This window comes from Lingula anatina, chromosome 6, assembly GCF_051362555.1.
Source record: "Lingula anatina isolate TDL-2025a chromosome 6, LinAna3.0, whole genome shotgun sequence".
NCBI classification, from domain to species: Eukaryota; Metazoa; Brachiopoda; class Lingulata; order Lingulida; family Lingulidae; genus Lingula; species Lingula anatina.
Window position 1 is genome coordinate 3,772,123 of NC_141772.1, and position 21,222 is coordinate 3,793,344.

The 21,222-nt window shown below is 36.1% G+C and overlaps 3 protein-coding genes across 4 annotated transcripts in view; 2 read left to right on the top strand and 1 right to left on the bottom strand.

The window, feature by feature from the left end:
* LOC106151839 (malignant fibrous histiocytoma-amplified sequence 1 homolog) overlaps nucleotides 1-3,305 on the top strand; it is a 63,882-nt gene extending 60,577 nt beyond the window's left edge. Inside the window, exon 2 of the transcript XR_015335153.1 lies at nucleotides 3,197-3,305. The gene's annotated coding sequence lies outside the window, so the exon portion shown is untranslated. The remainder of the gene's footprint in view (nucleotides 1-3,196) is intronic.
* The window catches only part of LOC106164585 (ATP-binding cassette sub-family D member 1-like), a 40,379-nt gene that overhangs the window by 17,388 nt on the left and 1,769 nt on the right, over nucleotides 1-21,222 (bottom strand). Inside the window, exons 4-11 of one of the 2 annotated variants that reach the window (XM_087015791.1) lie at nucleotides 20,829-20,953; nucleotides 20,488-20,641; nucleotides 15,858-15,949; nucleotides 15,391-15,536; nucleotides 15,035-15,180; nucleotides 14,522-14,606; nucleotides 14,092-14,217; nucleotides 11,457-12,997 (exon numbers count right to left, since the gene is read on the bottom strand). In XM_087015791.1, the coding sequence (XP_086871917.1) occupies nucleotides 12,766-12,997; nucleotides 14,092-14,217; nucleotides 14,522-14,606; nucleotides 15,035-15,180; nucleotides 15,391-15,536; nucleotides 15,858-15,949; nucleotides 20,488-20,641; nucleotides 20,829-20,953 (1,106 nt within the window). In that variant the 3' untranslated portion in view covers nucleotides 11,457-12,765. Of the gene's footprint in view, nucleotides 1-11,456; nucleotides 12,998-14,091; nucleotides 14,218-14,521; nucleotides 14,607-15,034; nucleotides 15,181-15,390; nucleotides 15,537-15,857; nucleotides 15,950-20,487; nucleotides 20,642-20,828; nucleotides 20,954-21,222 lie in introns of those variants that run through there. The other variant, XM_087015792.1, reaches the window with a different exon arrangement.
* On the top strand, nucleotides 4,707-9,970 carry LOC147761018 (uncharacterized). Its single transcript, XM_087015043.1, has 2 exons — nucleotides 4,707-8,696; nucleotides 9,247-9,970. The coding sequence occupies exons 1-2, from the start codon at nucleotides 4,895-4,897 to the stop codon at nucleotides 9,528-9,530; spliced, it is 4,086 nt and encodes a 1,361-aa protein (XP_086871169.1). The 5' UTR covers nucleotides 4,707-4,894; the 3' UTR covers nucleotides 9,531-9,970.

The window sequence follows — 21,222 nt, forward strand, 5'->3', positions numbered from 1 at the left end:
TGCAGTAGAACGTGTTAAAAAGATAGTTTTCAATTTCGACCAATTTATTGTCCTTGTTTCAGGCTGTTAGACATGGTTTCCAGTTGGTGTGTGTAAAAGAACCTTGATATAGAAGACCTAGATTATGCTCTCAAATGAATGTACTCTTGCTTTCTTCTACAGCTCTCAGGCTCAACAGTTTTATCAGAAACAAGTTTTTTTCCTCTGTGCATGAACAAGTGTGCGCGTGTGCATGCACGTGGGTTCAACTACCATCCCAACCATGTCAAAGTAAAGAGGGTTGCAAAAACTGACTGTCTTTTGAAGTTGCCCATATAAATGTCAAAATTCCTAATATACTATAATTATAGTATCACAACAGGTAAAAACAAATGACAGATAAATGTGCAGTGCTCAATATAATCCATTTCATGTAGTTAAAATACTGGTATGTTAATAAGCTAACTAATACTGATGGAACACTTAGACAATGGCAGGAGATTATAGATTATTCATTGAGATCTAGGGAGAAATTATATTACATCTGAACCACATTTTATTTATCTATTTTTTTATGTGCATGTGTATAAGTATGCCTTCTGTGAAGAAGATGTTTTAAATGCCTTCTAACATATACTCTGACTACAATGCTTTGTTATATATTATGAAAATTCTGACTTTATTTCTGAAAACTAGTTTTAAAAATGTTTATCAAATATTAAAGAATTAAACTTATTCCACAGATTTATTTTTATAATACTGGTGCTCTCCTTGAATGAACAAAGTAAAAATTGAAAATGAAAATCAAATTTTATACTATAATATATATGATATCATACATGTATCACAATTCTATCAAAAAGACATAATTTAAATATAAATAATAATCATTAGTTTCAGGAGCATAAAGAATTGTTATATAAATACAGTTTATCATGAAAACTAGACAAAATAAATAAAATGGTTTTATCCAGGAGTTGAACTTCTAGCTACTTTATACATTTGAAACACCCAATCAGAAATTCCTCATCCATTTAAAAGTTGACAGGTAAAAATATTGGAAATAAAAACAGCCTTACTTCAGAATAATCTTGTTCAAGATTTGTCATTTCATATCAACTATTACCAGAAAACTAAAGTATGACATGATAAAAAGCAGAAAAATTACAATTTTCTATAGCAGATTAAGGATCTGAAAACTTTTGGAGTTTTTATCTGTGCAGACTGCGTGGAACATCAAAAGGTATCACTTATTTTCATTTCTAAACAAAGAAAACATGTACAATAGTATTCACATCAATAGATACACTTTAACTATTACATTCATAAGTTATATTTCAATAGTTGAGGTTGTAACCAGATTATAACACAACACTAGGTTAGTTCTTTTGTTATACATCATTGATTTTTGGAACAACAATTTCTCCACAAGTACACTACAACATACAGTTTTTTTTTAACATTCTCTGCATTATGTATTTGGACATCTTTGGCACCTAATAATTAACAATTACACACAGGATTATACATCTCTTCCTACCATTTTTATACACTTATATCATATATATCATGTGCTATGAATAATTGGTAAGGATGCTCTTCTTGTTCAACTCTAGAGAACAATTCCTTGTCATCCCTTTCACACCTCTCCCTCTCCATCTCTTTTCGATCTCCAGCTTACACCAAAAAGGAAACAAAAGCAGACAAAAAAAAAAAAAAAAACAGCTGACCATGGTGCATTATCAACAGTGTCCCGTAAGAGCCCTGACCCCTTGGGTTGAATATACTGACCATAGTCAAGCTCAGTCCTAATATGCACAGTCAACAGTGTCCAATCACAGCACTGACCCCTCTGGCTGTATCAGATGACCATGGTCCAGTAACACAGAGTCCTCCCCCAAAATGGAGCACAACTCCTGTAGCCTCTGCTGCATCTTAGGTATACCTGCCAGCTGAGCCTCCAGTCCCTGCTTCTCCTCATTGAGAGACAGGCGTGTGGCTGTGTCCAGCTCCTCTAATCTCCAGCCTACCTCACCGTCAAACTGGAGCAAATGAGTGTGGAACTTCCTGGAAAATTGATAAATATTCAGTATGCTGCAGAGTTTACTAAGTGAAGATCTTTGGAAGTAATTGTGAATTGCAGAAAAATGTGATAACTGAATACAAAATGAGTTTTGGAAGTATGGAAATAATTTAAGAAAGAAAAAAAATTGGGGACATTATGAAGTACAGTCAAGTATCTGTGAACCAAGTACCAGACTCATTTTCAGTAGAGACATAAAAATCTGAGAGTAATGTAGAACATTTCCATTGCTCTTAAACCTGTTCTCTGTCCTAGCTTTACTCTTTCTAATGTCTTATGATACCTCTTTTCAGCAGTGACCAATTATTTTGACTCTAGTAAGTTAATCATGACCCCAGAACTATGTCACTTCAATGTACAAATTGATATTACTTCAATAACAGTAAGACAGTGTCATGCAGGGTCTTGTGACATATTTAATCTACCTCCTCCCTGTGTACACACACCAGTAGAGGTGAACTGGGAGAGATAGGGAGACCAAACTTTAAATAAATATCTCGCCAGAACGATACTTACAAGAGACTTCACATTTTAATGTTACAACATTTTCTCCAACCAAAAGCAAAGATTTTTTTCATAATAAAATCTCAATAGCAAATTATATTTTACATCAGGCTCACTGCTTTGAGGACAAGGCACTTTATATTATTATCTCTAGTGACATACCGGAAGGCAAAATCAACATCACATGATGTTATTTGCTGAGGCCATCTTTTTTTCTGCATTTTTAAGTGTGGCCAGAAGTTTGAGATGGCTATAAAATTCTATCATACTACCTGAGGTTGTTGACAGCTTGGACTGAGCAAGAACTTGTATTTCAAAGTAAGTCCATCTTGATGATAGATATTTCAAATTATTATAAATATTTAAATGGATAAACACCAAAATGGGGGATCTTTTACTTTCATGGCCATAAATGCATGTATCTATTTAGTTGATTAAATTACCTTTTAAAAAAGTATCAAAATAAGTTTTTATTGTTCTTATATTTGCTATTACCCTATGAGAAATTTTGGGAGTATTTTCATTCTTTTTAATTGATAAAACATTGCATAAAATCTAGACACCTGGCTTAATTGACACAATAATGTCCATTATATCACATCATATGCTTAGTATTTTTACCCACTACAGTTACAGTACAGGGCCAACTGAATGAGAAGCTCACAGAGCCACCTCCTGAGTATGTACCACCAGCAGGTTTTGTGAGCCATATTACAGCAGAGTAACTATAACTTGTACACACAGGTGAGGTAGAAAGATTTGTAGAAAAAATATTGTATAATACGTACTTAAAGTCTTCTATGTACAGCAGTAACAGAATACCACTAGTTGCACCAGATGTTCATATAATGGTAGAGGCACCTTCTTAATATACTCACAGCCCTGTATCTTACATTTGTTGTGTGTCTTAAAATATATTTGTCTCACATGCTAAATTTCTTCCCTGCAAAGTTAACTATCAAATGGAACATTGAAACATCTTTCATTGATGGTAAATCATTATAATCTCTGGTTGTAATTAAATACAATTTTACCTTTTTATTTTTATGGATTTTAATGCAATTTTACTTCTTTATTTTTATGGATTTTAATGCAATTTTACTTCTTTATTTCTAAGGATTAAGTGTGTTTGGCATTCAATTTCAAATGGATCTTGTTTGTTTACAGGCAGTTGGTTTGGGGATGTTTTGTGATATTTTTTGTTTAATTTCCTGTTTAAACCATCCTATATGTGGTTTTAAGCTAAAATTGCTACTGCTCAGCTTAGCACCTACTTTCTTCTGCTGATCTTTTTTATTACTTATTGAGAGGGAATACATGGCTTTCCACAGTATATGTTTTTTTTCTTTTTCCAGAAAGCATAATATTCAGCAGTATATAAATTTTCCTGTATGCTTGTCCAGATGCATACCATACCACCCAAAACTAAAAACTTTTAGTCAGAAGGTATGTTATGTAATAATTTTACTGAAACTTCTTTTAATATTTGATAAAAGATTACTTTAATGCCATAATTTAATTTTAACCATTTCTTAAAACTCAGAAATACTTTTAATACATTAATGCTTCATGAATTACCAAAACAGTTATAAAACAATATTAGAATAGTTTTGTGCAAGATAGAGAGAAACATCTGCTTTTTCTGTTGATTTTCACTTACCTGTAAAGGCACTGAATACTTTTTTTAATCTGCTCAATTTTTTTTTCAGAAAACCTGTATACTTGTCTACATCCATATGACACCCCATGAGGTAATAAAAATACTGCCTTATGCAAAAATATCTAACTTTCACATCATGCAAAGATGTTTAAAATGCACCAAAAAATTAATTTTATAATTCACATCTTGTGTCAAATGATGGATGCTTTAGTCACCAAAATATTTCTCAATGTTTAAAATATTTCCAAAATATTACCAGTTTGTCACTGTCTACCAGTACAGTAGCAGCTACACTATACAATTGCATATTGGTGGGGGACAAAAGGAAATAATTTAAAAATTATTGTAATTTTTGGCAGCAAACCCCACATATGAAACTATTGAGTATAGCTTTTTGAAGAAAAGTAACTGCCACTTTTTCTACCAATTAATCTTTTTCTAATTTCAGATAACAAGAACATTCAATGAACAAAAATATGGTTTGAAGATTGAGTTAATCGTTTACTTCTGTTACATTCCTTGAAAGCAAAATGTCTGTTATCAGGGGGGAATACTGCTAAAATTGGTGACAAATACATAACTACCTACTCAAACATTTCAATAATTTTACCCATGAACATAAACATATAGAGCAGTGACACCTCTTCCTACTGTTCCATTCCTGAGACATGGCTTACAGACAAGTAGCATGCAAAGAGGAACTTGATCTCTTACATAGGCTACAGTTGTCTCCACTGTCCAAGACACCAGACACTTTGCTGGAAAGGACTGAGCTTGATATAAGCTTTGCTGGTATAGACAACCTACCAGAGTCCATTGACAGGTGTAGAAATGTTAAGAAGATATTTGCAGGTTTAAACAGGTTATCTTCTTTACCACAGTCCATATCCAACCTCCCACACCTCACAGTGTTGGACCTATACTGCAATGCCTTCACTATATTCCCCATAGAACTGTGTGGCTTGACTAACCTAGAGAAGCTGGACCTGGCTAACAACCATATATCTGACATACCAGTGGATATCAGCAGGTTTAAGATACTCAGAATATTCTCCCTCTTTTACAATGTACCACAGTCCATATCCAACCTGTCACACCTCAGAGTGTTGAAACTAAACAGCAATGCCTTTGCCACATTCCCCATAGCACTGTGTGGCTTGACTAACCTAGAGAAGCTGGACCTGGCTAACAACCAGCTATCTGACATACCAGTGGATATCACCAGGTTGAAGGTGCTCAGAATATTCAAGCTCCATCACAATGCCTTCACTGTATTCCCCATAGAACTGTTTGGCTTGACTAACCTAGAGGAGCTGGACCTGGATAACAACCAGCTATCTGCCATACCAGTGGATATCAGCAGGTTTAAGATGATACTCAGAATATTCTCCCTATTTTACAATGTACCACAGTCCATATCCAACCTGTCACACCTCAGAGTGTTGGAACTAAACAGCAATGCCTTTGCCACATTCCCCATAGCACTGTGTGGCTTGACTAACCTAGAGAAGCTGGACCTGGCTAACAACCAGCTATCTGACATACCAGTGGATATCAACAGGTTGAAGGTGCTCAGAATATTCAAGCTCCATCACAATGCCTTCACTGTATTCCCCATAGAACTGTTTGGCTTGACTAACCTAGAGGAGCTGGACCTGGATAACAACCAGCTATCTGCCATACCAGTGGATATCAGCAGGTTTAAGATGATACTCAGAATATTCTCCCTCTTTTACAATGTACCACAGTCCATATCCAACCTGTCACACCTCACAGTGTTGAAACTAAACAACAATGCCTTCACTACATTCCCCATAGCACTGTGTGGCTTGACTAACCTAATAGAGCTGGTCCTGTCAGACAACCAGATATCTGACATACCAGTGGATATCACCAGGTTGAAGGTGCTAAGAATATTCAAGCTCCATCACAATGCCTTCACTGTATTCCCCATAGCACTGTGTGGCTTGACTAACCTAATAGAGCTGTATCTGGGTGACAACCAGATATCTTACATACCAGTGGATATCACCAGGTTGAAGGTACTCAGAATATTCTCCCTCTCTAAAAATGCCTTCACTGCATTCCCCATAGCACTGTGTGGCTTGACTAACCTAATAGAGCTGTATCTGGGTGACAACCAGATATCTGACATACCAGTGGATATCAACAGGTTGAAGGTGCTCAGAATATTCAAGCTCCATAACAATGCCTTCACTGTATTCCCCATAGCACTGTTTGGCTTGACTAACCTAAAGGAGCTGAACCTGGATAACAACAAGCTATCTGACATACCAGTGGATATCAGCAGGCTTAAGATACACGGAAAATTCTCCCTCTCTAACAATGCCTTCACTACATTCCCCATAGCACTGTGTGGCTTGCCTAACCTAAAAGAGCTGTATCTGGGTGACAACCAGATATCTTACATACCAGTGGATATCAGGAGGTTAACAAAACTTTGGTCACTTGGCCTGTCAGGCAATAAAATCACTCACCTGCCACATCAAATGAAGAATATGGAAAGCCTTCGACTACTACTTGTGGATGATAATCCTCTGGTACAACCACCTAAATATACTGCCGAGAGGGGACTAGGTGCCATCAAGAGGTATTTTGAGGCATTAACTGACACCAAGGCAATCCAGTCAAGTAGAATACAGGTCAACTTACTTGGTGAAACAGAAGCAGGAAAAACTAGCATTTCACGCACACTGCAAAATGGAAAGTCTACTCTTACAAAGACGGCAGACAGGACAAGAGTGGTGGAGCAGGGATTATGGGAGGCTCATGAAAGTGAGACTGACCTGAATATTGGCTTCAACATCAATGACTTTGGTGGACATGACGTCTACAAAATAGGACATCCCATTTTTATTTCCAAATGTGGCTTGGTTTTCATCACTTTCAATCTGTCGAAATATGACCAAGAAGATGAGGCTCATTACAAGCTCTGCATTGGGCACTGGATTGACAAGGTGCAAGCACAGATGCCAGGGATACAAATAGCTCTAATTGGAACTCATCTTGATGAGGTAGGAGAAACACATGTAAAACACAAGTGTTCTGCAATAAACAAGCACCATGAAGACCATATAAACAAAAAGAAGCAGTGGTATCAAGCACAACAGGAGAGCATTGAGAAGAGAATAAGAGAAACACCTAAAACCCAAGCATCTCTCCGCCAGGCCTACCAAAGCAAATCAAATAAACTGCAGACCTTGTATGATCAAATAAAACCCATCCACAAGGATATTTTCAGAGTCAGTTCAAAAACCTGTGGAGGAGTTAAAGAACTGCGAGACTACCTCATTTCTTTCGCCAGGAGAAATGCTGAAGTTTTGCCAGGTATGTGGGTGGAAGCAGCCAAGAATATCTGCACCAAGAAAATTGAAGGCTCTGAAAACACACTTGGCTGGGAGATGATTAAAGGCCTCATTCTGCAGAATGCACCTACATCATGGAAAGAGAAGAACTCAAAGGAAGAAACAGAAAGAATGATATGTGACATCTTAAGTTTCCTTGCTCATCGTGGAGACATCATTTGGTTTGATAGATGTCCCTCACTGATGAAAGTAGTTTTCCACAAGCAAGAGGTTTTAGTGAATGTTCTCAAGGTTGTCCTCAGTCATGATCAAGAGGTCGTATCAGAGAAGCTCCATAAGTCCATAAAGATTACTGAAACCAAAGCAAATACCATACATGAAGACATCTTCATCAGAGGCATCATATCCAAAGAAGCTATGAGCTGCCTGTGTGAGCCTTTCAAATTGTCAAGCACTGAAGTTGATGTCATGATAGAAATGATGCAGAAACTGGAGCTGTGCTATCAAGTCCAGGAAGATGAATCCCTTCCATCTAATACCTCATTCCACTTTCCATGGCTGCTCACTGAAGAAAGGCAACCTGAGCTAGATAACAAATGGCCCAGCAAGGTTCCCCCAGACACCACTCAACTGACCCTGCAGGTTCTCTTTCCATACAAATGTCCAGATGGCTTATATGAGAAATTTTCTGTTCGTCAGCACAAGTATCTTGGACTCATGAAGACCTTGCGAATGGACTGGAAGGATGGGGTGTATGCAGAACTTAAGGGATGTAAAATGCAGCTGACACGGGGGCCACACCAGTCAAATTCTGATGCAGTCAGCCAAAACCAAGACTGGGTTTTCAGCATTGCTGTCCGTGGATCACATCTCTCAGACATGTGGGGTGTTCTTGAACAAGGTCACCTTGACCTCATGAACATCATTGAAGAGGGCTGGCCTGGGCTGTCATATGACAAATATCTGATGTGTCCCCACTGTGTGAGTGAGAACAGTGAGCACCCATACAGTTTCCCTGGAGAGATACTTGACCTTACCCTGAAGACAGCTTCCAAACCAAGACAAGTGGCATGTGTCAGCACTGGTGTCTCCATTCCTGCTGGCCTGGTCTACCCACCACACCTGGTCATGAGCTGGCAGGAAGGTAAGCACAGCAGTATTCTAGCATTAGTGTAATGATTCACTGTTTCTCTTTGTTATATATGTATTTTTATTCTCAAAAATGTCTAACTAACCTGATCACCTGACCATGACATCCAAAAATTATGCTAACAGGAAGGAGGATTTTATACTTATCTTACTTGGATATCTTTTACAGGTCCCTTTGGGTCAAAGAGTGCATTCAGATTTACACATTGTATTAGTTGGGTTGGTTCAATTTTGCTGGGCAATCTCGCTAAAGTGCAATCAGTGGAATTAACTTAATCAGCAAAGGATTGTTTATTACCCCCAGCTGGTGGATGAGGCATGTCAGACAAATTAAGCTAATTCTACTAATTACCCTTTAGCGAGAAAGTATGCCCAGCAAAGTAAGACCAACCCAGCAAGTACCATGTGTTAATCTCAATGCTTATTTTCATTTTAAGAAATGGAATAATAATTATCCACAACATTTGCTATTTATACATTATGAAAGGACTGAATGTAATTTTTAACATTCTGTAATGACTAATGTGTAACAACATTATTTTCAGTTCTGAATGAAGTAAAACCAAAGCTATGTGAAAACATCACAGTCCCTGGTCTCCTGGATATATTGAATGTTTTCCTCCGAGAATGCGTTATCACTGACCATGAATATGAATGGGTGAAGCCAGAGCTCCCACAACACCAAGCCACAACTACCTGGGTGGTATGTCCAGAGAAAACTGCAGTATTCCTGGACATTCTCAAAACTAAAGGAGAAAGGGCATTTGATTTATTGAGGGAATGCTTCATTGAAAATGGACAAAATGAGCTTGCTACCCTCCTTAAATAGATGAAAGTGGCCAAGAGAACTCACTATATTGACTCAGACTATGTGCAGCAGTCATGTTATCTAGTTGGTACAAAATTGAACATATTTTCAGCCAACCACTTTGGCCATACTGACTTATTACATATGTAAATGGGAAATCTTTCTGACATGAAAAACAGTAAACTGTCCTATTGTTTAAAGTGCCAACTGTGGTATAATTAAAGTAAAAGTATAGCCAAATCTGTATATATACAGACATGTAAATACATAGGCATAACCAAAGGTCAGTCAAGTAGATATACATTAATTTAATTTTTTTTAATTGGGATTTATTTTGATAAATTAGGATTGTTGATGTAAATAATCACTGAGACAAATCATTACTATATCAGCAGCAATATAAAGTGGTAGTATTAAAGGAATTTAACTGAATTAATAAATTACTTTTGAGAAAATAAAATTTTAGGATTTAGTATCTTTTTAGTCCACCCAGTATACCAACCAAAATTGTAGTGTATACAAATATAATTCCCAGACATGTAAATTAATTTGATAAGAGTCCATTGCTTGTGCACTTGACTTGTTTTATGACTTTCCTATAATTATATAACTTGAGTGGACGTGTGCAATTTGAATAATTAAATTTCATATGTACCGCGAAAAAATGCAGCACCAAATCAACCTATAGATAAGAAATATGTATAAAAGACGTCTAGAAATAATATCAGGGGTCAGACTGAAGAAGATTCGAAGGTGGCCGCTCGACGAAGCCATGGGAGACGGCCTAGAACTTGGAGATTTCACGTAGATGATGTAGTTAGACAGAGTCAACCAATAAACCATTAAACTGGTCATTATGTGGACTTGGGTTTTCTTTGCGCGACCTCACGTAAATCTGACAAGAACCGTGGAATATTTGGATCGCGTTATCCACTAAGTCTAAAACGTACAATGTAATGTCTTATTTCGAGCCCACGCCTGAAATACAAAATTAAAAACTAACTGTATGACATGCCTCCTCCTGGTATTAAGTAGAAAAGCTGGTGGTTATCACTTAGTTGAAACAAGAAGTGGCCTTCCCCATTCATCCTCCCCCCCCCCCCCCCCCCCAACAGTTCAGTTGATTTTGGCAGACCAGTTGTGTCTCTGGGCATGGGACCTTAGAAACAGTCTATTTTAAATCTTCAGTATGAGTTTTAACTTAAAAGATACATTATTCTTATTCTGTGATACATATTCAAGACTGCACTAGCTGACATTACAGTAAAATGTGTTAAAAAGACAGTTTCAATTTCAACCTATTTATTGCCCTTGTCTCAGGCTGTTAGACATGGTTTCTAGTTGGAGTGTGTAAAAGAACCTTGATACAGAAGACATAGATTATGCTCTCAAATGAAGATGTACTCTTGCTTTCTTCTACAGCTCTCAGTCTCAACAGTTTTATCAAAAACAGGCCTTTTTTTCCTGTGTGCATGAACAAGTGTGTGTGTGCATGAACAAGTGTGTGTGTGCATGAACAAGTGTGCTTATGTGCATAAACGTGTGTGTGCATGAACAAGTGTGTGTGTGCATGAACAAGTGTGTGTGCATGAAAAAGTGTGCTTATGTGCATGAACAAGTGTGTGTGTGCATGAACAAATGTGCGTATGTGCATGAACAAGTGTGTGTGTGCACATGGGTTCAACTGCCATCCCAACCACGACAAAGTAAAGAGGGTTGCCATCAACTGACTGCCTTTTGAAGTTGCCCATATAAATGTCAAAATACCTATTAAAGTAACATGTAAAACCTAATGACAGATATATGTGCAATGCTCAAATATAATTTTTTCATGCAGTTAAAATACAGGTATGTTAATAAGCTAACTAATACTGATGGCACACTGAGACAATGGCAGGAGACTATTGATTATTCATTGAGATCTAGGAAGAAATTAGAACAATCGGACCTGGACGACATTTCATTTATTCATTTTTTATGTGCATGTGTGTAAGTATGCCTTCAGTGAACAAGATGTTTTAAATGCCTTCTGACATATATTCTGACTACAATACATTGTTATTTATAATAATAATAATAATGATAATTCTGACCTTTTTCTGGAAACTTGATTATCAAATATTAAAGAATTTAACTTATTCTACAGATTTTTAAAAATAATACTGGTGTTCTCTTTGAATGAACTAAGTAAAAATTGAAAATTATTTTGATAAATATGATATCACATTTATATCAAAAAGACAATTTAAAATACATAAAAGTCAATAGTTTCATGAGCATTAAGAATTTTTCAATAAATACAGTATATCATGAAAACTAGACAAAAAAAGTGAAATGGCTTTATATAAGAGGAGAACTTCTAGCTACTTAATATTTGAAACACCTAATCAGAAAAGAAATTTCTAACCCATTTAAAAAAGTTAACATATAAGGATATTTAAGATAAAAACTGCCTTATTTCAGAATAAATATTTTGTTCAGGCTTTGCCATTTCATATCAACTACTACTAGGAAACTAAAGCATAACATGACAAGAAGCAGAATATGCCACATTTTCTAATACCCTACAGCAGATAAATGATCTGGAAACTTTTGGCGTTTAAATCTGTGCAGGCTGGGTGGAACATCAAAAGGCATCACTTATTTTCTTTTCTAATCAAAGAAAATGTGTACAGATAGTATTCACATCCACAGATAAACTATCACTATAACATACAATAAGTTATCTTTCAATAGTTGAGGTTACAACCACATTACACAGCACTAAGATAAAATTTTTGTTATATATCATTGATTTTTGGAACAATAATTTCACCACATATACAATACACCACAACATACAGTTTATTTAAACATCTTCATTCTAATTTAATTAATGGACATCTTTGGCACCTAATTATTATACAAAGATTAAATATGTCTTCCTATCATATTATTATATACTTACATCATATCTATAGTATGCCTATGAATAACTGCCAAAGATGCTATTTTCTTGTTTAACTCTAAACTTACAGAACACAATTCTATGTAAACCCCCTTTCCAGTACACCTCCTTCTCCATCTCTTCTCTTCAGTTCACACCAAAAAGGAAAAAAAATAACAAAACCTGACTTCTTAAGTCGATCAGCAGACCATTATCTATGACAGTGCATAATCAACAGTGTCCAATTATGAGCCCTGACCCCATGGGTTGAATATACTGACCATAGTCAAGCTCAGACTTATAACGGTGCACAGTGAACTGGGTGACCAATCACAGCACTGACCCCTCTGGCTGTATCAGATGACCATGGTCCAGTAACACAGAGTCCTCCCCCAAAATGGAGCACAGTTCCTGTAGTCTCTGCTGCATCTTAGGTATGCCAGCTAGCTGAGCCTCCAGCCCCTGTTTCTCCTCATTGAGTGACAGGCGCGTGGCTGTGTCCAGCTCCTCTAATCTCCAGCCTCCCTCGCCATCAAACTGGAGCAAATGAGTGTGGAACTTCCTGGAAAATTGATAAATATTTGGTGTGATGTTAAGAGTTTAGTACGTGAGGATCTTGGGAATGAAATGTATCTTGCAGAAAAAAAGAAGGCATTATGACCAACCATGAATATGAATGGGTGAAGCCAGAGCTCCCAAAACACGAAACCACAACTACCAGGGTGGGATGTCCAGAGAAAACTGCAGTATTTGTGGACATTCTCAAAACTAAAGGGAACAAGGTATTTGATTTATTAAGGGAATACCACACTAAAAATGGACAAAGTGAGGTTGCTACCCTTCTTAAATAGACTAATTAAGTGACCAAGAGAACTCACTCAGACAATGTGCAGCAGTCATGTTGTTGGTACAAAATTTGACATATCCTCAGTCAACAACTTTGGCCACACTGATTTAATATATCTCAGTCTAAATGGGAAATCTTTTTCACATAAAAACAGTAATAGACTATCATATTGTTCAAAGCGCCGATTGTTGTATAATTAAAGTTAAAGTATAGCAAAAATGTATGTACACATGTAAATACACAGGTATAACCAAAGAACAGTCAAATAGAATATATTGCATTAAAATAAATGTGTTTTTTATTGGGATTTATTTAGATAAATTAAGATTGTTGATGTAAATAATCACTGAGTAAAATCAATACTATGCCAGCGGCAGTACAATGTGGTAGTATTAAACGGAATTTCATTGAATTAATTAATTATTTCTGAGACATTAAAATTACAGGATTAAGTATCTTTTAAGTCCACCCATTACACCAAACACAAACATTATATGTATAACAATATAACATAATCATAAATGAGAATTATCAAACACAAGGCAAAAAACTTTCACACCATTAGCTTACAGCCAACCTGGACATAAGCCTTCATCAGATTAATGACGTGAGCAGACTTTGACCCTCACTGACCACTGGGGGGTATATTGGCCAGGACCCTCTTATAAATGTCAGGCTTGTGTTTGATAATTTTCATTTATGATCGAACTACCAAGATGATGAACATTTTTCCTCATCAACATAACAAAATGGTTTGCTTGCCACAGTGCCATATATAGACTTACAACCAAACCCAATGATTCACCTACCACAAAGAAGGTCTGTGTGTTATAGTCAGTAGCATGATCCCTGCATCCTTGATAGCCTGGTAGATCTTGCTCTCCACATCAATAGACACAGCACTGGTGCATTCATCTAACAAAGCAAAACGTGGCCTGGAACATGTGAAGACACTTATTAATACACAGTCAAACTAAATCCAATTTTTCACACATATTTGACAAATAGGAGTCTCCAAAATGATGTAATTAGGTAACTTCATAACAGTAAATAATCAATAAAATAAATATAAATAATTTGGTAATAAACAGGACTATCTTTGGTTTAGGTTTACATTTATTTCAAATCAGATAATTGAATTCACGTTAAGACACTGATGAAATGCTGACAAATGGATTAAGTAATTTCATCTTAATTTTCCCTCATTTCAGTCAAGGTAGTTGTGTAAGCTGGTTGTACCTGTGGTAGAATATCCTTGCCATTCCTATCCTCTGTTTCTCTCCTCCAGATAACACATCTTTCCAGTCACTCTCAGCTCCCCAGCCTGGAACACAACAACTCTTAGGATAATAAAATCTATACTTTTTATTTTTTTCTAATACATTGAGCATATTTCAGACAAAGTATGATACAACTAGTCTAACATATGATTTTTGTTAGTGGATTTTATCCCTGAACATATTTTTTAAAATGAGGCATTCACTTTTCCAGAATATAGACACAACTTTGGCAAAACAGACATACAAGGCTGGCATTTGACTATTCCCCAGTAACTAACTGGAAAGTCCCAATCTGATAAAACAAGACTATTATTATTATTATTAATATTAAATGTAAAGATATCAGAGGATGTGATTAATTATGATTAAGCTGTGTAATTCCAATAATGAACAATTATTACGCATGTACATCTGAAACTAGAAACTGTATCTTTCTGTCAAAAACTATAAATACTTTTTGCAGACATCTTACCTCCTTCTCTCTGTATAATATGTTGCAGGTTTACAATTCTAAATATATCCTCAAGATGTCTGTCTGTGAATCCTCTCTTCTTCATATCTGCTACACTATCTGGGTAGATCACCTGGTCTCTTAGTGTGCCGATGGACAAATAAGGTCTGGAATATATTGGCAAATTCTATAGCATGCCCATGAATAAAATGAATAACAGACCTTGAGGAGATGAAATACAACTAAATTCATACCATTGTTATATGAAATCATCAACAGGTAAAATTTAGATGAGAATGAGAAAAGAAGTCATTACTATACCAACAAAAGGAATTGGAATTGAAATTTTTTCCAACTATTGCTGTCAGTTAACTCACCTTTGTGGAATATAAAACATCTGACTGGGAGGTGGTTTATGTAGGCGACCATTATACACAGGCCACAGACCACTTAGAATCCGGAACAGGGAGCTCTTACCACAGCCATTGGGGCCTGTTATCAGCAGGTGCATGTCGTGGTCCATCTGGAACAAATGTGGTAAACTCCCTGAACCTGATGAATTTTTTAAAAATCAAATCAAAAAATCTTATCATTCCTTGAATAGAAATGCCAAATAAGAGTTGTTTTCTTCTGATGTTATAAGCAAAATACCATTTTGATCAGTATGTAGTTTAATCAATTTTGTTCCAATTTTTCATGTACCACCCCTCCCTTCTCTCCCCCCCCCCCCCCACCCCCACGCCAAAAAAAAAAAAAAGCCAGAGAAAGAGAGAACCCTCATCCACTGGATCTGTAGATATCAACAATTTTCTATTTTCAAAACACTTAAAAGTATTGTTGTTACCTGGAATGAGAGACTTGACACCACAATATCTCCATTGGGTGTAATGATGGGAACATCTTCCAGTAAAATAGTGTCTGTATCAATAACTTCACCTATAGAAACAAAATAAATGAATAGATAAATATTCATTTTTAGCTCTTGTCATCACATCTTTTTATTATCAGACATTGACCAGAACATGTATTAGATAAAGAGCACATGTATAGAATGACAGTATCTGAATTTAAGGTATATGTATTAGCCTTACACTCACTCCGATTAACCATTATAAGTTACTCATCAGATTTGTACTTTTTTGTTACAAACTAGAGGATCAGAGAGGCGATACCGCCTCCGAATATTGTACCACCAGCTGGAGCAAGCGCATTCATAAAGACCCCCACATATACAAAATAAGGAACACAGCCACCAGTCTTGTGCTTGACAAGCTGTAAAAATGCAATCAACAAGAATTTTCAAAATATGCAAAAAATATATATATTACTAAAAATGGTACAATCAAAGTTAAGTTCATCGCAAGGTAGGTCAAAGGTCAATTCCAAGGTCACAGTAAATTGCCAGTATATGACTTCTTATTCAACTTCAATAGTAACTATGGGCCTATCTCTGCCAGGTTTGGAGTTAAAAGAGAAAGAAATTAGCAGAGTTCAGTTCATGATAATAACTAGGTCAAAGGTCAATTTCAAGGTCACACTTAGATTGCCAGTATATGACTTCCTATTCACGTTCAATAGTAACTATGGACCTATCTTTGCCAGTTTTGGAGATAAAGGGGAAGCAAACTATGCAAAGTTCAGTTCATGGTGAAAAGTAGGTCAAAGGTCAATTTTAAGGTCACATTTAGATTGCCAGTATATGACTTCCTATTCAACTTCAATAGTAACTATGGACCTATCTCTGCCAGTTTTGGAGATAAAAGGGAAGCAAAATTTGCAAAGTTCAGTTCATGGTGAAAAGTAGGTCAAAGGTCAATTTTAAGGTCACATTTAGATTGTCAGTATATGACTTCCTATTCAAGTTCAATAGAAACTATGGACCTATCTCTGCCAGTTTTGGAGATATAAGGGACTAAATGTTATAATTTTGGAGTTACCATAATGTGCCATAAATTTCCTACAAAAAAAAATTAATTAAAATAAAGAAAAGGTCATTTTGGTCAAAATTCTTGAAATGGGAGGTGCTCTGAAGTTCCAGATGTTCAAATTTGATGAAATAATGTCATTTTTGACCACAAGTTGTCTGCTTTGCCAAGCCTTATGTTTTATTTTTCCGGAGTTCAAAATTTATTATCCATTACCGTACTGCACATTTTGCTTTCACCACCAATATGTACTTTTTGATACAGCGTAACTCAAAAACCGTATGGAATACAAAAAAACGGAGACCACCTCCAGTGTTGGGCTTTACATGCTCTACAAAATGCAAAAAAGAATGGGTGTCTAGCATTAACGGTTCCGGAATTAGAGCAGTTTTCAGTTTCGATATCTTATGGCCGCTACTCCCGTGAAAATGCACCGATTGACCCCAAATTCACGGAGATGAAAGATGACCTGAAGGGTAACACTTTCCATTAATATTATTAGTTAAGTCTGTGTTGTGTCTGAATAAGACCGCAAATAATTTTTTTTTTGGCAAAAATTTTGTTTTTTTGAAAATTTTGGCCCGTTTGACCTTAAAATAAAGGTCAAAGGTCAAATCCAAGGGCATATTTGAAATCTACACATATGACTTTTGGAAAGCTGTCTGTAGAAATTTTTCCCATAATTCCTTCTGTAGGGGAGATAATTAGCATTTAATTTTGCCATTTTTGGACAAGGGTGCATTGCAATGAGTGCCACACCTAGACCCCAATACCGACAAAGCCCAAATTTTACGTGGAACGAGTTGAGATTATAGGTGACCTAAATCCAAGAGATGGGTATGGAGGCCCTTACCGTCTAGGAGGAGAAGCGGTAACGGTGACTTGGCGGCGGAGCCGCAGGAGCCGGCGGAGCCGCAGGAGCCGGCGGAACATACGGGTCGGGACTAAAACCATGTGTACCGCCAGCGCCTACGCTGGTGGTACAATAAATGATTGCATATTAATATGTTTTTTTATAACACGTGGAAATCAAGATAAATATTTTAATTACATAAGTGAATCTTTTCTTTGGGGAGGGGGGGGTGGGGGAGGGGGTTAGGGGTACCTCTGGATCTGCCTTGTCAGATTTTTATAACAAGGCAGCAAAGCTGTCAAATGTACAGACAAAGAATAGAAAATAAAGATGCAAATAAGTGAAAAATTAAATTTTCACAAAAAACTGTTAAATTGCCAGAAAAATTTACCAAACAGACTGCGTTGCCTATTGAAGCTGTATGTTAGACCCATGTTTCTTTCCTGTAAGTTTGAGAACAGTAAGTGACATGATTTCCCTTAAATGGTCATCATAGGAGCAGTGCCCAAAATAGGGGTTTCTTCAAATTTTGATGCAACATTACATAATGTTTAACAGCATAATGACAATCAAATGTTATTAATAAAATATTAGTAACATGGACATTCAGAAAATGTGACAAGCAAAAGTCTTCAATATCATGGAACTTTAAAGTCACACCTTGAAAATGCCAATATGTGAAAAATTAAATTTTCACAAAAAACTGTTTAACTGCCAAAAAAAAAAAAAATACCAAACAGACTGCATTGCCTACTGAAGCTGTTTTTTAGTCCCATGTTTCTTTCCTGTAAGTTTGAGAACAGTAAGTGACATGATTTTCCTTAAATGGTCATCATGGAAGCAGTGCCCAAAATAGGGGTTTCTTCAAATTTTGATGCAATATTACATAATGTTTAACAGCTTAATGACCATCAATTTTGAATTATAAAATATTTGTATCACAGATATTCAGAAAATGTGACTAGCAAAGGTCTTCAGGCCCATGGAACTTCAAAGTCACGCCTTGAAAATGCCAAAATGTAAACAAGACAGCACTGTTCTGAAATGGGTTTATTTCCATTTTTAACACTTTTTTAACATAAAACAAAATAAACAGTTTTTTACCATTTGTATATGATCAACTAAGAAAATTGATGAGTTGGGAAAAATATCAATAGAACAGTGTTAAATGTCCAATTTCCTCCATTCTGAGATAATGAATATAGTAGATGATTGAATCTGACAAACTGCAATGATATTTGTTTATTTCCATTTTTGACACTTTATAACATAATACACAATAACAAGTTTACCATCATTTTTACATAATCAACTAACAATGTTATTAAGATGCAGGAAATGTCAAACAAACACTTTTACGTATCTTATTAGTTCAATAATGAGACTGTTAATATGCCTAACAATTGAATCTGAGGAAATGTGAAAAAACAGCATAACTTCTAAAAGAATGGCCCAATTATGCTGATTTTGGAACTCAACCTGCATTTTAGTTAGTTTGACTACTCCTGTGAGTATAATGACAATTGGCCTGTTTTTCTTATATTGTGTTATTAGCGTTGCATATATGTTGAAAGAAGTGAAAAAACAGCATAACATCCCTAAAAATGGCCCGATCATGCTGATTTTCAAACTTGACCTGCGTATTTTGAATATTCATCAGTTTTGTAAGTTTCAAGCCAAAAGGTAAAATGGTTTTCCATTTATGGTGTTATCGGTGCTGCATATATGCTGAAAAAGAGAAAAAATAGCCTAAATTCACTAAAAATGACCCAATCACGCTGATTTTCGAACTTGACCTGCGTATTATGAATATTCATCAGTTCTGTAAGTTTCAAGCCAAAAGGTAAAACGGTTTTCCACTTATCGTGTTATCGGTGCTGCATATATGCTGAAAAAAGTGAAAAAACAGCATAAATTCCCTATAAGTGACCCGATCATGCTGATTTTCGAACTTGACCTGCGTATTATGAATATTCATCAGTTCTGTAAGTTTCAAGCCAAAAGGTAAAATGATTTTCCACTTATCGTGTTATCGGTGCTGCATATATGCTGAAAAAAGAGAAAAAATAGCCTAAATTCACTAAAAATGACCCAATCACGCTGATTTTCGAACTTGACCTGCGTATAATGAATATTCATCAGTTCTGTAAGTTTCAAGTCAAAAGGTAAAACGGTTTTCCACTTATCGTGTTATCGGTGCTGCATATATGCTGAAAAAAGTGAAAAAACAGCATAAATTCCCTATAAGTGACCCGATCATGCTGATTTTCGAACTTGACCTGCGTATTACGAATATTCATCATTTCTGTAAGTTTCAAGCCAAAAGAAAAAACAGTTTTCCACTTATCGTGTTATCGGTAAAAGTGCACGGCGACGACGGCAAAGGCGACGGCGACGACAGACGCAGATGATGGCTATATGTACAGACACATCTGTGTCTGTACATAAAAAGTGAAAAAACAGCATAAATTCCCTAAAAGTGACCCGATCATGCTGATTTTCGAACTTGACCTACGTATTATGAATATTCATCAGTTCTGCAAGTTTCAAGTCAAAAGGTAAAATGGTTTTCCACTTATCGTGTTATCGGTAAAAGTGCACGGCGACGGCGACGACAGACGCAGATGATGGCTATATGTACAGACACATCTGTGTCTGTACATAAAAAATACTGTCACCATGTACATTTATTATACCTTTAATCTGGAGGGGCCCTTGGATCTTCTTCTGCGCTCCTTTTGCAGCCTTGTTGGAGGTGACCATGTTACGTTTGTATTTTCCTTTCCTCACATCTTCAAACACCTCAAACATCTCTGATACACGAGAGGTATAACCAGCTAGCTCTGTTATCTATATACACACACAAAATCGACAAAAATAAGCTGTATATAAATTCAATGTCACACAATTAAATTCTCAAAGGCATTCAATTAAAGAACAGAATAAGATTATTCACCAGACCTTATTCACATCAGAAGTTCAATTGAAAAACAGTGGTCTACTAAAATAAACAAATCTTAATGAACAGAATCCCCACCTCTTTATAAGAAGACATCATTCTTTCTATTGCATCAGCTGAGTTGATCAAAAGGTTTCTAGCAGTGGTGAAATTCTGCGTGCGTTCACTTACTCCCCCATCTGGGTCATCATCTATAAAGCTACCTGAAAGCACACATGTAAAACACTCTCATTTAAATGCATCTTTTCACTCTTATATTCCAACTGCCTTAATTTAGATATATGTTATATAGACCATAGTCTTTTAATTGCACCAGGTCTGGATCAGCATCTAAGTCACTATCTGATAAACAGATAAAACAGCAGAATAATATTGTTAGCATTGATCTTGTTATGATGTAACTGTTTTCCCTTCGATTTTTCCCCCCTGCCTCCCATCCCCATTTTCTCCACTTCTGCTTCTAAACAATGAA